This window comes from Anser anser, assembly GCF_964211835.1.
Source record: "Anser anser genome assembly, chromosome: Z".
Taxonomy (NCBI): Eukaryota; Metazoa; Chordata; class Aves; order Anseriformes; family Anatidae; genus Anser; species Anser anser.
Window position 1 is genome coordinate 51,366,485 of NC_139723.1, and position 20,471 is coordinate 51,386,955.

The 20,471-nt window shown below is 40.3% G+C and overlaps 1 protein-coding gene across 2 annotated transcripts; it reads left to right on the forward strand.

Moving 5' to 3' along the window:
* Positions 1-96: 96 nt before the first annotated feature.
* Positions 97-18,741, forward strand: HAUS6 (HAUS augmin like complex subunit 6). Of its 2 annotated transcripts, XR_014576601.1 has the most exons (18): positions 97-417; positions 627-722; positions 1,442-1,520; positions 2,533-2,665; positions 3,248-3,395; positions 4,651-4,716; positions 4,833-4,884; positions 5,084-5,251; positions 5,748-5,929; positions 6,494-6,623; positions 7,213-7,312; positions 7,759-7,852; positions 9,291-9,354; positions 10,004-10,180; positions 13,965-14,100; positions 14,482-15,498; positions 16,676-16,808; positions 17,010-18,741. XR_014576601.1 is itself a non-coding variant. In XM_083817105.1 (17 exons), the coding sequence occupies exons 1-17, from the start codon at positions 257-259 to the stop codon at positions 17,060-17,062; spliced, it is 2,856 nt and encodes a 951-aa protein (XP_083673231.1). In that variant the 5' UTR covers positions 97-256; the 3' UTR covers positions 17,063-18,741. The 2 variants fall into 2 exon arrangements, 1 of the variants encoding a protein (XP_083673231.1); XM_083817105.1 differs by lacking the exon at positions 16,676-16,808.
* Positions 18,742-20,471: the final 1,730 nt, after the last annotated feature.

Here is a 20,471-nt window from a genome sequence, read left to right on the forward strand (position 1 = left end):
CTGACCGGACCCGCCCAGGCGGAGGCCGCAAGATGGCGGCGGTGCCCGGGACAGGGAGCACCGCCTCCCGGACTACACTTCCCAGCGGGCAGCGCGCCGAGCGCGGCCAATCAGGGCACGGCGCGGCGTCTCGCGGCGCTGCGCGGCGTGGCGCGGCGGCGCCCGGCGGGAGCGCGGTTTTGGCGGGACGGGGAAAATGGCGGCGGGACGGCGGAGGCAGGGATAGGAGCAGGGGCAGGGGCAGGGGCAGGGGGAGATGGCGGCGGCAGCTCCGCGCCTGGCGGCGGCGGCGAATGTTCCAGCCGGTGCCGTGGGCAGCAACTGGGAGCGAACCCACCTCTGGCTCTGCCTGCTGGCGCTCGGCTTCGACCCGGATGCTGCCGCGGAGTTCTTCGGCAGGGAGCTCGATCTGGGCGTGTGAGCCCCGGGGGCGGCCGGGGAAGGGGGGGAAGATGGCGGGGGGTGTGTGTTTGTGTGGGGGGGCCTTCTGTGGTGCGTGGTGAGGGGGACGTGTCTGAATGGCGTTGTAAAATGGTATCCCGCATTAGTCCTGAGCGACCGGTAAAAACGCTCTGTAAACTCCTTAGCCTAACCGTTCCTGACGCAGCTGTGTGTTTGTTCGCTAGGTCCATGTTTGATACACCAAACGTAGGTGCTTTCCACGTTGTTGCCCAGTTCTTGTTTACCAAGTTGGATGAGATGCGTGCAGAAGAAGTTTTCAGGTGAGCCTTTGGGTTGCTCAGTTCGTGCTGTGCACATCACGAACCATGTGGTTTGCACGGGTGCTGAAGTAAAAAAACGGTCTCCCGAGGAGTACTGTAGGTAAAGAACTGTCACAGAACTCATTTCCCTTTTATCACAAGTCTGTAATGCATAAGAAAACTTGCCCTAGTTAAAAAGTTCTGACAGTAGCTGTAACTTGACAAGTTTGGTAAAATTTTTCCTATCTGAAAAATAATTTATCTCTTCCATTCATTTCCCTTACCAAACATCAAGTAACTTCTCCCTTTTATGAATACCTGCTAAAATCTTCAACATTGTGAGAACCCTATCTTAATGTATTCTCATATAGCTGAACTATTTTACCGTACACTTTAAAGAAATGGCTGGAGGAGAACCATTGTTAAGAGAATTATAAGTTCTCAGGCTGCTTTTTCACTTTCTTTTCCTGAGTTAAAAAGAACTGCAGACAAATTTGTCTCTGAAATAGTCTGTAATTAACTTTTTATGGCAAGAAGACCTAGCTATTTAACAGACTTGTAGCTATTCTTCTCGTAGGCAATATTACCATATTCTCTGAGTTCTCCAGGGGACATCACTAAGAAAACTTTGTCTTAGTTCAGATGTTGTAGTGGTTAATTATGTAACTGAGTATTTGGGTATGTTTTGAAGTTGCTTTTTTTTTTCCTCTCCTCCGCTCTGCTGTTTTTGCATGGAAAAGGGACTGTATGTTACCGGAACAAATAACCAGAGATAGTGAATTTAGGAAGCAATGTTGTTCATGGCTAAAAGATATCACAGTAAGTATTACAAGAGTGGGAAATGACATGCTGCTGGTTTCTGTGACCTCATTCTTTTGTTTTGAGAGGACATATTTGAGTTTTAAATAAAGTTGCTTTACTAGACAAATAGGTTTTATCTTATGCCTTATTTCACACAGCTGATGATAGACTTCTTAAAAAAATTGTATGGCAGCGCATAGGTGGCAAAGTCTTAATCTTGGATCAGAAAACTGTTGTGTATTGCTTTTGGATGACAATATTTTATTACACAGAAGTCATAGAATTGTAGAGTATACTGATTTGGAAGGGACCTACCAGTATCATATAAAGTCTGTGTGAGATTCCTTCCATCGTTGAGAATAATTTGCTTCAACGTGGGAGATAATTGCTTAAATTAAATGAGAGAGTATTTGTTATTGTAAAAGTGGTTTCAGATACATGAAAAACTTTTAATGTTAATCTTTCTTCATGGGGAAAAGAGAATAAAGTTTAAGGCAGGCTTTCTAAATGGAAAGAGACAAAATGGCTTGCTTCAGGAATCATTGATTACTATGCCTTCTCATGCTGCATTTGTTTTAATAAAGATCTGATTTCTAGATCTTTAAGGTACTGGAGCACTTTTATTTTTGCCGAGGTGAAAGCCAGCCATACAAAATCTTTGAGAAAGATAGAAGTGTGACAAAATACACTGATTAATGACCTCAGTAGAAAATATGAACAGGAAGGGGTTACATTTAGGAGTGAGGAGAGCAGAAGTTTTTAATATTTACCTAACACTGATTTCAGTCTTTGCCTCAGAGCTGTTTTTTATATACGGAACTAGGGGTGGTGGTAGAATGTTCAAAAAGTGTCAGTCTCTTCCTTGGACTAGAAAAAGCATCAACGATGGTGGCAAGGTAAATTAGCTTTGCATTGGACTTGCTAACAAGTAGGCTGCAGTGTTTTTGTACTCAGCAGTGTTTAATGGCTGTTGTTTAGGTTTTATTCCTTAGTCTAATTTTGTGTTTAAAATCTATTTCACTTGTTCAAGAATGAAAGCAAAAGCTGTCTTCCTCAAATTGCGACTTCTTCATTTCTTTCTCCTGCTGGTCATAAATTTATTCACCTAATGTATCGGTTTGCAAGATATGTAATGATTGAGAACCTGAGAAAGAACTCTGTAGGTAAGCTGTAACAGAATAATAACATTATTTCACTTGTCTGGTTTGATGGTGAATCTGTGAAGTGCTTTAACATATACCAAGAGCTTTAAGTTAGGTCAGTGTTGGTTGCTCAGTTCAAAGTTTTTAACAGGGTTGCTGTGCACTAGCATAAAGCTGTTGCCGGTAGAACAATGCAGATTATTTTCCTTGCTGTTGTTTTGCAGATCTTGTTCCTAAGTTTGTCTGTGTGATGTGGAGGTGGGTTGTCTGTGCACGCATGCAATGGTTCAGTTCAAAAGTATTCTTTTCAGCCTGTGCTCTTTTTCACAACATGAGCAATTCTGAAAGATCAGGACTGTCTGTTCTAGGCATTTAATGTTGTTTTGGTGACATAAAGAACGGGGAAAGTGGGTGAGAGTAAAGGAGGGAGAACGTATGCAATAGAAAGAACTGGCAAAAAAGATAGTATCCTGAATACTCTACTTCAGTCCAGGTAAAATGGGCAACCTTGTTTGTGATTCTCTTAATTAAAACTAGGTAGAACAGGAAGTTGTCTATTTGCTAAAAGTGAATGATATAACTCAATTACTAACTTTCATTTAGGCAGCGATACATCTTTTGCTGAAGCTGTAAACTTAACGCCTGAGTGTATGTACAAGGCAGAAGTAAGATGTAGTGTGGCATGTAATAAACTCCTGCAAATTTTGCAAAAGGAGGATATTATAATTCGAGAATATAACAAAAAATCACAGTAAGTAATGTATTTAAAGAAATCGAAATTTTCATAAAACTTGACTTTTTTGCATGTGTTTTTAAAAGGATTTGAGTAGAATGCATCTGATTTTTCCATGTGAGTTTTGCTGAATGTCCTATTTTTCTCCCCCTTTGCCTCCTTTAATCAACTGTTCTACTGTTTGGAAGAAATTAGTTTTTCAGTTAGGAGGTGCTATATACTGGAAGATAGGATTACCTGGGCACTAAAAATGATCCAGGAATTCTGCATGTATAGCACTATGATTTCTTAATACTTTAAGGGTCATATCGTAGAATAAAACTGTCTCAGGATGAGATATTTGGTCATTGCTTTATCAGTGTGGGACACGTCTTATTTGCATAGCCCTTAATTATTTCACCAACATTATGTTTTTCCTTTATTCTTGTTTATGAAAATCACTTGCAGTTTGGGAAACAAGAATAACTGGAACTTTGGTCAGTTACGTAGTTATATATCACTGGAATTTACAGAAATTGGGTAGGATACTTCACATGACAGGGGTACTGTAGCAGGTGGTTGCAAGCTATTTGGGAAAGAGCAGAAAAGGAGGAGGGGATGCAGTGTAGGTAAAAGAGCAGTTTCAGTGCATGGAACTTAGCTGTGTAAAAGGGGATCAGTCTGTTTCATGACTTTGGATCAAAAATCAGAGGCATTGCCGCTAAGACACGTGATGTGTGTCTGCTACACACCCCTCAATCAGGGAAAGCTGATGAAAATTTGATCTGGGAAAGTTTGCTTCTTAAAGCAAATCAAACACATTTTAGGCTTTCAGATCCTAATTCTTACTGATGACTTCAGCATACCCTGATATTAGCTGGAAAAGCAATACAGTCACGTGTGAGCAATCTGGGCAACTTTTTGACTGCACTGAAGATGACTTGGTAATGCAGTCAGTGGGTGTGCTGAATAGGAATGATGCTGAGTATAGTAGTAACTAGTAACTTCATTAATGTACTTGGGTCTAATAAAAGCCATGCCATTGCAATAGAATAAGTTACAGCTAACTTTACAAATATCTTAGTGGCTTTCCAGGCTGTACAGTGACATTTTCTCTACAGTGTCATGGTAAGGAACTTGTGTATCCATGTTTGCATTGTTCCAAAACTGCTCCAGTATGCAGATTTGGAAAGAATAAGTGTAATCATATAATGATTGTAAGGAATTCTGAGAGTAGCAGAGAAAAACTAAATTAAAAAAAAATCTGTGATAACTGTTGATTTTTTTTCCTTAGGTTTTTAATTAAAGAAATAAAACAGATAAAATCTGAATATGCATACCACCAGCAACAGTTGTTTAAGTAAGTACTTTTCCTTGGAGCTAAGTTAGCATATATAAAATTAATTTTTTAGCTCTAAGAAATGTTATGAACCATAATTTCATTGTAGTCCACTTCTGTCTTGCATGTGCATGTAGGATGAAACTCAATGACCAAAACAGAAATGACAAAACAGAGAGAATTCAGAAGGTGAGTATTTTTAATCTGTGGCAGATTACTGTATTTCTAACATTTTTACAACACTTGCTCTCAGATACTGGTATTTCTGATTGTCTGCCTATGATTATGCTAGCCCTTTCATCTGCTCTTACACTGTTTTGACATTGTGTCATTATAGTATTTCAGCAAACATTTTAATGTAGTATTTTTGTCCTTCTTGCCTATTAAGGTCCGCAATATGTGGACATTTGTAATGGACACTCTTACATCTCTGAAAAAGGAAACTGAAATCGTAGACTCTGTAATTGAAGGGCATGTTGATCAGTACACTTTAGCTGGAACTAATGTCAGTGTTCCACAGCTGTTGGCTGACAAAGTTGAAAGTGAAATGCACGAAGTAAGTGATTTTTGTCCTTTTGTCCTAAAAAAGTGTATGTAAAAGTTTGTTGTGATTATGCTGCTGTTCTGTATTGGTGGTGTTTAAGTTATGAACTTTTAGGTAACTGCATTGTTAAATCTGTCTGATTACCACTTGAATTTTCATTGGTCAGACATTATAAAACTTGGCCATTTGAACTATCATTCCTAATGGATTTTGTTTCTAGTGTGCAGTATATGTGCTATTTAGGCCTGCACCATCTTTTGAGGCAGTCTTTAAAAAGAATACCCCATTAGTTGAAGCATTCTTAGTTTGTACAGCTTTTTAGCCTGTCTTCAAGCAGATGATGCTAATCAGGAAAACCAACCTGAAGCTTAAATCTAACAAACAGGAATGGAATCAAACTGCAAACTGGAACGTTGTGTGCTTGTGCTGAATAGAGAAGACATAACTTTCTGATATTGATGTGTTGTGATTGTTCACGTATATGTTTTTTCTCTTGGAATACTTCAAGGTGTGTACAGGAAATTTATATGAAGGTGAAAAACTGAATTTTTTAACAGTCATTCAGTTATTAAATGAAGCCCTGAGGATCTTAAGAGATGAATGTTGTCAATTTAAATCAAAACATTTCCAAGACATCAAGAATACGAGTGAATTCCAAAATAAAATACTGTCAAATTTGAAAGCAGTGAGGTAATTGTCTGGAATTTTTGTCTTGTTCTTTAGTTTGAAGATTATGTCTTAGAATCTTTTCTAAAATTATTGTTTATAGTGAGAACGTTAGTTCTGTTTTTTTCCCCCTCTGCCTCTGACAAATTCACCTTTGTCTTGATTGTCCATTCAAGTAATCTTTGTAATTCTTCACTAGGTAACTTCATTCTCTTGCCCTTGCTTCATGGATATTTTAGGGTTTGTTCTTGGAGGTCTGGTTTGTTAGATGATCTGCTTTTTCCTATTACATAATTAGCTCTGTGATTTTAAAACTTGATCTGAAACTAGCTTAGGGAAAGTTTAAGCTTGTATTTTAGCATGGTTTTTCTAATTCTACTGTAAAGAAGCACAAGGACAATCTAGCAGCTGATTTTTAGATTGTGAATTTTATTTATTTTTTTGTGCAAGAACAAATGCTTGAATAAGTTCCTGCATATCAAAGGTTTTGCAGCATGAGGGGAACATGTGATATGCTCCATTTTTAAGCAGAATTTTTATCGCCAACAACAAACGTATTCCTGTTCATTTTTCATGCTCATGTTATAGGCAAAAAATAGAAGAGCAGCATCGTATGTCATTGAGAGAATCGATTTCTGGAAAACAGAAGGAGTTGGAAATGAAGTGGAAAAGCTTTCTTGACCGGTGTGTTTCTTGTTTAAAGAGAGGTCAGGATCCAGTAAGTACTGTTCAGTTTATCTGATTCTGGGGAAGAAAAAGAATGAAGATGGGAGGGGTATACATGTAAGTTGATGTGTTTTATTGCAATAGAATGCTATATAGCTCTGTTAAGCTTTGTATATAAGGTTAGTGAATTAGATAGTACAGTGTAGCAGAAACTGCTTTATGAACTAGTTTTTCTTTTTGCAAAGAAGATGCGCTTAACTTAAAGACAGCTGGTGTCTTCATTTGAGATGGTGAGTGGAACTACTTTATCAAGACATTAGATCAGCATAAATAAGGGTTAATACTCTTTTTTTTCCCTCTGCTCTGGAAATAGAGCTTTCATGTGCTGTCACTGAACATCTGCAGAGTTGTGGTTTTCCCCTTTAAGGTGTTATATGACCAACGGTTTCATTCAGACACTCGTATTTCTACAGAGATTCAAGACTATACCCTTGCCTAGGCACACCGCAGAGACAGCAAAAGTTTAATGTTGAGTCTGGGTGCTGCTTTGAAGAAAAGCAAATATGAAAAGTAAATGTGTGTTAATTGCTGATATTGCACACTTTTACTCACCTTGCTTGTATTTTTTTTTCTTTTGATAGGATCTTGATTTATTACAAGGTATGTCACTCTCTTCTTTTCATACTGCAGAAGAAGCTTATGAGGATACAGTCTCATGTCAACTTGCAACATCAATTCCAGGTATGTGGACCAGAGGAGCTTCTTTTCCCTCTTCCCACCACAACTGATAGAAGTTCCTTTGAGTCTGGAAGACTTCCTACTTTTGTCTGCAAGTCTCTTTGACAGTCTTTGATAACCTGGTTCTGAATGAATGCTCGTCACAATTGCCTAACGTTCTTTCATCTTCATTAATATGTGTAGGGGAGCAGATAGGATTCTATCTCTGGAACATGCATTCTGAAACAACACAAATAGGTGGTGGCTGTTAGTGGCATCTGTGGCTGCAGGTGGTTCCCAAGCAAAAATATTAAGATCCACTTGCACTGGTTATGAATTTGCTTGAAGTGTTAATGAGTTCCATCTTCTGAATATTGTACAGAGGTGGTCTGAGTCACTTTTATCACCTGGGAAGCCTGAATGATAGCAAAACAAAAGAAGCAATACTAAAACTCTGACTTATTTTCTAGATATTTGTGACTCCATTTATGATATAAATTACAAGAAAGATGATGAGACATCAGGAAGTATGATGGATAATTCAACACTACAAGCAACAAGATGGTATGACTTCAATGAGAAATTGATTGGGGAAAAAAAAAGGCAGTGGAAACAGAGAAGCTTATTTGTAAGCATCAAAGGAATATATTTCATTAGCCCACTCCTTACATGTCACAACTACCTAATTGGGCAAGATGGTCCTAATGTAACTGTGGCTTTCTCCATCTGAAGACAGAGGGACCAACTGGCTGCTGCCAGGTAGAATGTGCAGCAGTGGAGTTGCAAGTTTTTAGCTGCAACTTTTTAACAACGTTCATTCAAGTTTCAAAAGGCAGAGGGGGAAAAATGGAGAACTGTCTTTCTCAGGCTGGGATGAGGTAGCCAATACATAGTTGTTATTGCCTGAGACCAAGAGAACAGATATTCACACGTTCCCTGGTTTTGTGTTTAAAGAAAAAAGTAAAACAACAACAAAAGAAAAAAAGAAGAAAACTCCAAACAAAACCAAACGGAAATCTCAGACTTGAGCAAAACTATCGTGCTAATACTTTGTGAATGGGGCTTTTCTCACAAGTCTTCTAAAATCACTTTGTCACTTCTGTTATTACAGTTCCAACAAAAGATTAAAACAGAAGACTATAGTATTATATACAGTATTATGAAAGGTTTTGACCTGTCATTTTGTAAGTGCAGGAAAGTTTAATGCCCTTTTGAATAATGCTCTTTCAGGATAGAAATCCTACAGATAGTTGCAAGTTGCCTAATAGAAGAAAGAGGGAGTTAGCAAAGGAGGCTGTCCTATACTTAGTCATCAGCAGCTGTATTTGCATATGAATCTCAAAAGTTGTCCAAGTAGTTAACAGTCAAATCCTGTATTTCTCTCGCTGACTCGACACAGCATTTTTTTTGTGTATTTGTGATTGTAAAGACAGCTACCAGTAAGTTAAAGTTGCCATTATTCTTAACTAATTTTGATAATATTCTTAACTAATGAGGGCTGTACCTCAGATGGTAGAGTGTTGCCGTTAACACTACAGTCATCAGAACTGATAAGACTTGAGTATTTGGTAACCAGATGATGTGTGTTTAAATATTTATGAGTTTGCTTTCAGACAGATCTGTGGATATCAGAGGGATTTGGAGGAAGAATATCTAGGGAAAAGTATGTTACCAAGTCTGCAGAAGACTTTGCAGTTATGTTTGATAGCAGAATGTAGAAGACTTGTTTGCAAAAAATACTGCAAAACCTTATTTTTCTATGTGGTAATCAAGTAAAAGAATTTCATAATTATAAAGTTTGGGAGACTGATACACAAATAGGGCTGAATCTGCTCTAATTGTCACATGTTCTCCCTATAGTAAAGTTGCCTTCTGATGACCGGGACGAACTGAGAGAAATCGTAACGGACAGATACGGGGTGCACAAGTATATGATGGCATTTTACTAAAGCTTACATGCCACTTATTTATTTTTTTTCTAAAATGGCTTTTTTCTTTTTAGGATCTCCTCAGAATCTTTGAACTTGTCAGAAGCATCTGAAAGCAGTGACACGTTAATTGAAAAGGTTATTCTTCAGTATTGTCCTGAATGTCAAAGAAGTTAAAATTCTGTAGTACTTGCTTTTTTGCATTGATTGAAGCCTAGACCTAGCATGCTTTTCTTTTTTTTTTTTTTTAAATCATATGACTACGTTTCTGAATGAGTCGTAGACAGTGAAAGCTAACTGCCACAAACTTCTGTAAGCACTAGGAAAGGACAAGAAGAAATATAGGCACTTGCTGCCGACTTCTAGCACAACATACTGTTTGTCACAGATTCCCTGCCAGCTGAAACAGTTTTTTTGATATGAACAATGGTCACACTGGTTCCTGTAAGCTGTGTGTGAAATTAAAGGATATAATGGGGCCTAAAGGCAACTTGGATGTGCAGTTGACCATTGTACAATTGTTCACTGCAGTGTGTTTAAAGGTAGTTGCAGGTGATAAATCATGTGTTCTGTACAATAGTTTATTGTAGCCGCTATTTATGTCCTACTTCTTTAAAAATACGAGCGTCAAAATGGTTTGTGATTAGTTAGAATTTAAGACTTTGAGATATTTTCATTGACATAAACACAGAAGCCATTGCTCTCAGAATTTGCGCAGCAGCTCCTTCATGCTAGTTTTCGGACACTTGAATTTAAAACTTCTAATAATTCCTGTGTATTCCTCTAGGACTTCCAGATTGAAACTTACAATGGGAAAGAAAAACCTGTCACTCCAAAGATCTCAGAGGAGACGGAGGAGGACCTCACCATTTCAGAATCATTGGAGAATACAGTTATCCAGACAGGGTCTGCTGTCCAAAAGGAAGACCCTCTTAAGAAAGCCAGAGAGGAACTGGCAGAAGAGGTTAGGAAATGTTGTTATTTTCAAAAAAATTTTTTTACATAAATGGTCGTTAAGTTCAGAGAACAAATTGCCAACGTTATCATAAATACCTCTTCTAATCTGTTTATATGAACAGATTTTTTCCGTTAAGTAGTAATCACCAAATTTGAGGAGTGACCACCCAGTTAACTAAACTTGAAAGCGTAGAGCTTGGGCAGTTATACTTTTAAGCCATTGTGGTGGTTTTACCTTGCTAGGCAGCTGATCTCCACCACAACTCAGAAGAGGAGGGGAAGAAGAAAAGGGAAGAAACAAGTCATGAGTTGAGATAAGGGTAATTTAATTGAAGGAAAAATATTACTAATAAAATAATTTAACTAAAGGGAAAAAAGGGAAAGGGCAAAAGGGGAAAAAAAATAACAGGCAAAGGCTGTGTGGAAGTGCAGAGGAAAGAAATTACTCTCTACTTTCCACAAACTAGCGATGCTTGACCACGTTCTTAAAGCAGGGCCTCAATGCACGTAGCACACGTGTAAAAACAGATGTTTTTACAATGAGAGCCCACCCCCTCCCCTCTTCTTCCTTTTTCCAACTTTTATTGCTGTATGTGACATATGGTATGGAATACTCCTTTGGCTGCTTTAGGTCAGCTGCCCTGGTGATGTTCCTTCCTCACCTTTTGCCCACCCCCAGCCTGCTGGCTCTGGGGGGGGTTAGAGGGATTCCTGATGCTGTGCCAGCACTGTATTGGCTGCTGCAGGGAAAGTTAACTCCATCCCAGCCAGACCCAGTACAGCCATCATGAAGTGAGTAGTGCTTTCAGTAGAATCATGGTATGATTTTTACCACCTTTCGTATTTTAATCTACAAATGACTGCATATATTTAGAATTTAGCAGTCCTTTTTTGTTTCTGAAATTCTGTGAGCTAAATATTTAACAGGCTTGGGGTTTCTAGGCAAGGATTTAACTTTTTTGTTTCCAGTATTTTAGTTAAGATTTAAATGAGGTATTCCTTTAGAAAACTTATTAAATTTGCTGTAGCTTGATTTGGAAAGTAAATTACATCTTTCACTGAAAGGGGGCAGTTGGTTGTCATCTGCTGAGATATCACAGTATCACAGTATCACAGATTTCTAGGTTGGAAGAGACCTCAAGATCATCGAGTCCAACTTTCGACCTAACACTAAGTACTCCACTAAACCATATCGCTAAGCTCTACATCTAAACGTCTTTTAAAGACCTCCAGGGATGGTGACTCCACCACCTCCCTGGGCAGCCCGTTCCAATGCTTAATAACCCTTTCGGTAAAGAAGTACTTCCTAACATCCAACCTAAAACTCCCCTGGCGCAACTTTCGCCCATTCCCCCTCGTCCTGTCACCAGGCACTTGGGAGAACAGACCAACCCCCACCTCTCTACAGCCTCCTTTAAGGTACCTGTAGAGAGCGATAAGGTCGCCCCTGAGCCTCCTCTTCTCCAGGCTGAACAGCCCCAGCTCCCTCAGCCGCTCCTCGTAAGACTTGTTCTCCAGACCCCTCACCAGCTTGGTCACCCTTCTCTGGACTCGCTCGAGCACCTCCATGTCCTTCCTGTAGCGAGGGGCCCAAAACTGAACACAGTACTCGAGGTGCGGCCTCACCAGAGCCGAGTACAGGGGCACAATCACTTCCCTAGACCTGCTGGCCACACTGTTTCTTATACAAGCCAGGATGCTGTTGGCCTTCTTGGCCACCTGGGCACACTGCTGGCTCATATTCAGCCGACTATCAACCAGTACACCCAGGTCCTTCTCTGCCAGGCAGCTTTCCAGCCACTCATCTCCCAGCCTGTAGCTCTGCTTGGGGTTGTTGCGCCCCAGATGCAGGACCCGGCACTTGGCCTTGTTGAACTTCATACAGTTGACCTCAGCCCATCGCTCCAGCCTATCCAGATCCTCCTGCAGAGCCTTCCTGCCCTCGAGCAGATCGACACACGCACTTAGCTTGGTGTCATCTGCAAACTTACTGAGGGTGCACTGGACGCCCTCATCCAGATCATCGATAAAGATATTAAAGAGGACCGGCCCCAGTACCAAGCCCTGGGGGACTCCACTAGTGACCGGCCTCCAACCAGATTTGACTCCATTCACCACAACTCTCTGGGCCCGGCCATCCAGCCAGTTTCTAACCCAGCGAAGCGTACGCCAGTCCAAGCCCCGAGCAGCCAGTTTCTTGAGGAGAATGTTGTGGGGAACGGTGTCAAAAGCCTTGCTGAGGTCAAGGTAAACCACATCCACAGCCTTTCCCTCATCCACCAAGCGCGTCACTTGGTCATAGAAGGAGATCAGGTTCATCAAGCAGGACCTGCCTTTCATAAACCCATGCTGACTGGGCCTGATCGCCTGGTTGCCCTGCAAGTGCCGCGTGATGACATTCAAGATAATCTGCTCCATGAGCTTCCCTGGCACTGAGGTCAAACTGACAGGCCTGTAGTTCCCCGGGTCTGCCCTGCAGCCCTTCTTATAGATGGGCGTCACATTGGCTAGCCGCCAGTCAGCTGGGACCTCCCCCGATAGCCAGGACTGCCGATAAATGATGGAAAGCGGCTCAGCCAGCTCCTCCGCCAGTTCTTTCAGTACCCTCGGGTGCATCCCATCCGGCCCCATCGACTTGCGCACATCCAAGCTCCGTAGCAGGTCGCCAACCATTTCCTCATGGATAGCGAAGGCCACATCCTGCTCCCCATCCCCTTCCACCAGCTCAAGGCACTGGGTATCCAGAGAACAACCAGTATTGCCGCTAAAGACTGAGGCAAAGGCGGCATTAAGCACCTCAGCCTTTTCCTCATCCTTAGTAACTAGGTTTCCCCTCGCATCCAGTAAAGGATGGAGATTCTCCTTAGTCCTCCGTTTCGCGTTGATATATTTGTAAAAGGATTTTTTGTTGTCTTTAACGGCAGTAGCCAGGTTGAGCTCCAGATGAGCTTTGGCCTTTCTAATTTTCTCCCTGCACAGCCTCGCTACATCCTTGTAGTCCTCCTCAGTGGCCTGCCCTTTTTTCCAAAGATTATAAACCCTCTTTTTTCTGGTAAGCACAAGCCGCAACTCTCTGTTGAGCCAGGCCGGTCTTTTTCCACGCCGGCTCGTCTTTGGGCACGTGGGGACGGACCGCTCCTGTGCAATCACGATTTCCTTCTTGAGGAGCGCCCAGCCTTTCCGGACTCCTCTGCCCTTCAGAACCGCCTCCCAAGGGACTCTGCCAACCAGCGTCCTGAGCAGCTCAAAGTCAGCCCTCCGGAAGTCCAATACAGCAGTTTTACTGGTCCCCTTCCTGGCCTCGCCAAGAATAGAGAACTCTACCATTTCGTGGTCACTCTGCCCAAGACAGTTTCCGACCACCACATCTCCCACCAGTCCTTCTCTATGAAGAGAAGGTCTAGCGGGGCACCACCCCTGGTAGGTTCACTGACCAGCTGCGTCAGGAAGATGTTCTATTGTTGGAAATGTAGCTCTAATCTTCATTCTTGTACTATTCTTGACCAGTGTCTCAAGTATCTTCTGAGCCCATTTTCTTATTTTTAAGATGGATTCATAGACGACTAGGGAGCTTCAAATCAAATTCTGATTTCACTCCTGTATCTTAATTTTATGTTTGTAGGTCACTGTGCTCATTTTTAAGCCCAAACAGTAAATTGCAGATGAGTCAAGAGGTTCCAGATTCTTCAGATGATTTGAAGAATGGGATTTGCTTGGGTCCATAGGCTGGCAGAAACAAAGAAGTTACAATTTTGTTTTCTCGGAATTTGCACTTTTCTAACATCCTACAGGTTGCAAAAACCGTGACATCTGAGTCACCTCAGAGTGGTGGAGGAGAAGGAATAACATTAGAAGATCTCATTAGCTCACTGACTTTTAACCCATTTTTGACAAGGCAACAAATTCCCAGAACTCCTGAAAATCTGCGTAAGTCTAAACCTTGCTTTTATAATACTCTGTCACTGATTAGAAATGTGATTAATTCATTGACATTGTAGATACCACACAAGAAGAAAAGAGTAATTCACTTAGTGAAGCTGCAAGTTATCTTAACTGGCTCCTTTTTGTGTAACACAGTGTACTATGACTGATGAACACACTGTAAATTTGCTTTAACGTGGATGTGCCCTGTGTGTGGAGTCCCCTTTCTGTTGTGGGGCAAATGGCTGGGAAAACTAGCGTAAGCAGTATAAAGCAGTTATTACATCCTCTTTTGTGGATTGCTTATGTAACTAAAGTGACAGAAGAGAAATACACTGATGGAGAGTATGAAAGAACTAAGATTTTACCTGGGTTTGTTTCATTTAGTTACTGAAATCAGAAGCTCGTGGAGAAAAGCTATTCAGACTGACAACTCATCAGACACAGAGCTGGCCCCAGCTGAAGTCATGACAGAAGAAGCTCCAATGGATGCTAGTCCTACAGTGTGGAATAAAGCAGATCCTACTTTAGTCTGGTCTACCTCTTCATCTCCTGTACCTGACTTTGATTCTCCCTTGTTAGAAACAAAGTCCCAACTAAGTTGTACAGAATTTACAGCTCAGAACCAGATGAGGATAAATAATATCAGTGGATGTCCAGTTTGGGAAACATCTGGAGTGCAAGAGAATGAGAGTGATAAAGAACAGGAATTAGAGCACACTGTTTTGAGCAGAAGTTTTGTACAAAAGACAGAAGAATCTACTTGTCTAGACGTAGAGAACAGCATAAATACTCTGGATGTTTTTTCAGAAAGCAATAGTAAAATAAATACTGTACCCTCAAACCAACTTTGGGATTCTCTAGTGGATAGAATTCTGCAGTGGGATGCACCTTCAGTTTTAAGTTCTGACAACTGTGAAGTAGCTGAGGCAGGAATACTGCATGAGACTCTTCCAAAAGATTTTGATAGCATAGATGCTAATAAATCTACAAGCTCGGAGTCTGATTTTGATGTATTGAACAGCAAGGATGTACCAGGTAGTACAAAAATTAAAGACTGTGCTCAAAAATCAAATCTAGATGTACAGTCTCAGTTCAGCAGATACGAAATGCTGAAAAAGACCGCATCTGGAAATAGAGAGAAACTGCATCAGACAGATACTGGAGATGAATCTGTAAGTTATGTATCAGACCTAAATCTTAGACCAGAAAAAGAAAGAGATGATTTTTGCAGCACTCTGGATCTGTTCAGGTTGGATGAAGAATTTACCAGGACACCATCACCGTTATCTTTTCCCAAAGGAAATCATTCCCTGTCACCTTTGCTGGTGTTCTCTCAAGATCTGGAGGAAATGGCATCAAGGATACACAAAATCCCATTAGACTTAATGCATAAATTGAAGGGTAAGTGTCCATGTATTTGTGCTAAAGTAGCAAGGTGTTGTCCATTTTGACTCCAGATACACTGCAGTAGGTGTCCTACTCTGAACAGCTGAACCTTGATAGGGAAGTGTGGGATGAAAGATTATTTGTATGCTTATTCCCTATGGAAGGTGAGACAAAAGCAAAGCAAACAGGCTTCCTTTCTCTAGTTTTATCAGCATCTTGCAAGTAGGAGAAAAGTTATTCTTTGACTTTCTAAGGAAATCTGCAGCTGAATCTGAAGTTAAATTTTGAGAATTGATGAGGTTGATATGAAATAATGTTTACTCTGAGCAAATCTGGCTATTTAGAAATGCACTGTAGGTAACTGGAACTTTTTTGGTTTCAGTCAGGTGTTCAGTCTATAATACTTACTGGTACACGTTTTACTATGAAATATTCCCATCCCTGGAAGTGTTCAAGGCCAGGCTGGATGGGGCTTTGAGCAACCTGGTCTAGTGGGAGGTGTCCCTGCTTACGGTGGGGGGGGTGGAATCAGGTCATCTTTAAGGTCCCTTCTAACTCAAACCATTCTATGGTTCTCTCCTGAATTCCAGCCTGTCCCCTGTGCTTCCAGTATAGTGTCCCCTTTGGTTAACCATTGTTGCAGTGCTTTATTAGATCCAAGGTTGACTTTTGATATACATAAATGAAGATGAGCCAGTAATAGCTATATAGAAGATTGTTTCACCAAAACATATATTTTTAGTGGCATGCTAGGAGTTTAGCAGAACAGGTCAGTCTCAAGGATGAGTGAGATTTGTGTTTTGCTATGGATTAGCAGTTTAAATTATCAAACAAAGCTTGTGATGCTTTTTCAAGTAGTGCTTGAGGAGGAAAGCTTACTGTATGCATGACTCATGTTATTTGTAAATTTACTTGTAAGTGGTTTAGGTCGGATTGCTTAGTTCTGCTTTACAGTAACCTCACTTGAAGTAAGAGAAATAAAATTCTGCTGCTGTGAGTCAGCTAGTTACAGCTCTGAAAAATAACTTTGACTTTCTAAGGCGCATAGTCTTTTCCCCCAGTGCTGTAATACAGAACTTAACACTTAATTAGTGTTGTTTTAGTGTATTATTTTGTGAAAAGAGCAGGTGAGGCTGTGATGGAAGTTGATTGTGAGAATGACTGTGCCTTTTTCTTATTTTCCTTATCAAAGGGTAGAATAGAAGATATTTTGGACTAAGCTACTGCCAGTATAGGAGGCAACCTGAGCAAGGCTTCCAAGCATTCTCTTGAAATGGAACATGAACACTCGTGCTATCTATTTTCCTCTTAATTCTGCTGTACAGGTGCAATAAAGTAACTTAGCTTTTGCTTAAATTTGTGGCTGTATTGGTAGCAGATAATTTTATCAGACTGGAAACAGCTAAAAAAATTAGAAGTAACATTTTATATGTTTTCTTTTAATATACGCTGGATATTTCTGGAACAGTATTTCTGTCAGTTAATTGAATATTACACGACGTTAACTAATATGTTTTTTATTCCAGATGAAGAGCAGTTGAATGAGAAGCTGGGCTCAAAGGAACCATCATCAGGATAGAATTTGTAGAGCATAAGCATAACCATAGTGTTATAATTATGGTGCACTTGTGAGTGTAGTATCTTCTCCAAACACTACCCAGATGAGAAGCTGTGTTCCTTTTATTTCTTGCTGAGCCTATATTCCAGACCGCTTGTTCAAGCGTCAGTTGCCTTTCCTCGTTCCTCCAATTCTATGTAATCCACTTCAGTATTCTGCCAGCAGCCCATCAGCTGTGTACAAAATGATATATTTTGTAAACACAGTTTAAAAAATAGCAGATGATGTGGGTATGATGTAATTTTAGAAAATGGAAAAACAAAAACTCAAATGAGAAATAATGAACTTATTAAAATCTGTCTTGCCTTTTCCAAAAAACATGTGTTTTGTGCTCTGTCTTCGTATGATTCTCCTCTCCTTTTGAGACTTCTAGTCAAGTATTACCATCAGTTTTCCCGGTTGATAAAGACCCCACTTTATTAAAAAAAACTGACACCGAAGTGCATATTCTTTTAGACAGTTTACTGAATAAAATTTTTTAAATGAAGTTTTAAAAAATTATGGTTTGTGGTAGTGTTAATGCTACTTTATTTCTGAACAGTAGATATTATCTAATAAATTTTTATAAGTATGTATATTATTATGTATACGTACATGTTTATGACATTGTGATGTAGCTAACTGACAATATGTAAAATAGGGGAAAAAATTGTAAAAGTTCAAATTCTGCCAGATAAACTATGTACTACAGGAGTACTGACCCCTAACCTTATGTGTTTACAGTATTTTGAAGCATTGCAAAGCAATTTTGTTTTTCAGTTCTGGTGTATCTTTCTCATCTTTTCTTCCAAAACAGTTGGAGAAAGGTTTTAAGAAGAATCTCAACTTATATATGACATTTTCCTTTTAAAGCAGAATTTGACAGGTTTAATGAAAAGAGATTTATGTGGCCAGGTGTGGAAGTTAAAAGGTGGCTGCTGACTGCTAACTCATTGAAGATACTTTGTTCTTGCACCAAAGCACTAGCAGCAGAACTGCTAAGAGGGGAATGCTTTGTAATACTCCATTTCCATGTTGATCTAGTCATGGTCAAACAGAGACAGAATTGGAAGCTCAGACAATATCTGTGGGCTGTCTGGAATAAACAGAGCCGTGTTGCTTGCAGAACTGTGTGCTCTACAGCCTGGCGCTGGTGACTTCACAAAGGCTTCCCAGGTGACTGTCCCAAGGAGTGGTGCCCTGATCAGGAGGGCCTTGAAAGCAGGACCCACAGAGCTCTGGTCAGGACACCGCCAGGCCAGGAAAGGAGCTGATGAGCTGGGATGTGCTCTTTCAGTACAGTCAGTACCATTGTTGTGTGCTGTAATGATGCTTCTGGAGGTTCCCAGATTCTTTTCTGACACCACTGTCTCCAGGGACTGCTGCTGCTAAGGAGATTTTTCCACTATAGAGCATTACCTGATCTGTAACCGTTTTTCTTAGCAAACATGCCTCCCACGTCTCCTGTGCCTTTGCACAAGGTTGCATCCTTGAAGAAATGCGTTTGTCAGCTGTGCTCCTGCGGGTATGTAAAAGAGGATGGGGGAAGGAGTTTGTTTGGCTAGCAAGCTGCATTGCTCCTTACGGCTGCAGATGTTTTTGACTGCTATAAGTTGCATATGGAAAATTAGAAATAAAAGTGTTTTAGAGCAGTTTTAAAACAGTAATGATTTTTTCCACATAGTGCCTATTGAATGTTATGGTTCTTGGTTTTGTCATAAGAGTAAACGTGTCAGAGAGACTTCCCATTTTGGCTTAAGTAAGCGGATTGCCTCTCCAGGAGGAGAGCTTTAAACTTTGCCTACAAACCGGCTTTTGAATAGGTGTTACTGCCTTTGGTAAGTGTTTTATTTAGTACAAAGTGATACTTCCTCTGTAAACATGCAAATTCTGGAAAAGACGCAGGGTGAGAGCTTTACACATACAAGAGACAACTGAAAATAGCAGGATGCATTAGTAATTTTGTTAAGTGTAATTCTTGTGAGTGTACGCAAGCTCTTTTCTTGAAAGTAGTAATGAACTTTAGGCCTTCTGGCATGAGATCTGTTCTCCCATACTTGCAGATTAAAAGTAAAAATTATGATTAGGTAGAAAAAATAATCTTTGACTCTTGCCTTAGTTTGCTTTGAAGTTGTTAAATTATGAAGACAGTAAAAAGTGAAAGATGCCCACACAGAGTTCACATCAGCCTGGTATGCATTATTTTTATTCATCATGAGTAACAAATGCATGTACTCCAAAAAGAAAACTAATACAAATGTTACCAGACTATTAAGCTGTATGTTTTAAGTGTTTTTTTTATCAAAGTCTTACTGATAAGATACAAACACCACTGCTCCTTCCATTCTTCATCCTGTATTTACTGTTCCTTTTTTTGATTGTTATTTAGATTTGACTTTGGAACGTGTTAAAGAGAGGAACAACAGTGATTTGATTACCCTGTTAGGGGGCCACGGTATCAAGGACCTAAATTTATAGCACTCAGATCTGGGTTGAAAGGGATCCTCTGGTTCTGACCAAGTACCACATAGGCCCATCTTTGAGCCTCTCAGTAGTCTTTCAGTAATCATAGAATATCCTGAGTTGGAAGGGACCCGCAGAGACGATTGAGTCCCCAAAGGAGCTAGATGAACTGCCAGGATAGCTAAATATTAAAGATGTAGATAATACCTTTGTTATGGCTTAAGAAAAATTAAACTGGATTTTGGATTGCTGCCATGTTCACAGTTCTGGATTAAGAAGTAACAGCAAAGAACTTTGAGCATGGATGTTTTTTGTTTCCTGTGAATACCTGGCCTCTGACTGCAAGTAGTATATATTAAAGAAAAAATAACTGTGTGCTTTAGGAATCTTTTTTTTTTTTTTTTTTTAATTGATTACAGGCAACTAGAAGATCATGGGTTTTGTGCTGTAGGTAGTAGTTCACCTGCCTACTGGTTTGTGGTGAATACTTTAAAATTTTGGTTAGGTTTATATTAGGATGACATCATAATTATGTTGAGATTTAGGATGAAATCCTTCCCTTGTGGAGCAGTGAGGAGGTGGAGTTGGGGGAGCAACAGTGTGTTAGTAGCAGCTACAGATAAAATCTTGTGCAATGTTTTTGTGACTTCTGTACTAGAGAGCAGTCACGCAAACTGGCTTTTTGTAGCAGCAGCAACACTGAGGTGTTTCAGACAGTGAGTTTGTAGCTGTTTTCTTTTTTCCCATCCCAACAATTTATGTGTCTTCTGACTAAAATCTCTGAAATTAAGAATGTACATGGGCAAGAGCAACTGCAAACAAGGCTTCCTTCCTTCCTTGGTGGTGCATCTTGGGTACGTTTATGCACAAGGAAGTAATACTGAGCCCATAGGCCGTAAAGGCCAGAAGCTCACAGCTGAGGCCATTG

Excerpts from the sequence above, each read along its gene's own strand:
- HAUS6 (XM_083817105.1), top strand. The coding sequence starts at position 257 with ATGGCGGCGGCAGCTCCGCGCCTGGCGGCGGCGGCGAATGTTCCAGCC. Across the intron at positions 1,521-2,532 it reads CATGGCTAAAAGATATCACA|AATGAAAGCAAAAGCTGTCT; the intron begins GTAAGTATTACA and ends CACTTGTTCAAG. Across the intron at positions 7,313-7,758 it reads ACTTGCAACATCAATTCCAG|ATATTTGTGACTCCATTTAT; the intron begins GTATGTGGACCA and ends CTTATTTTCTAG.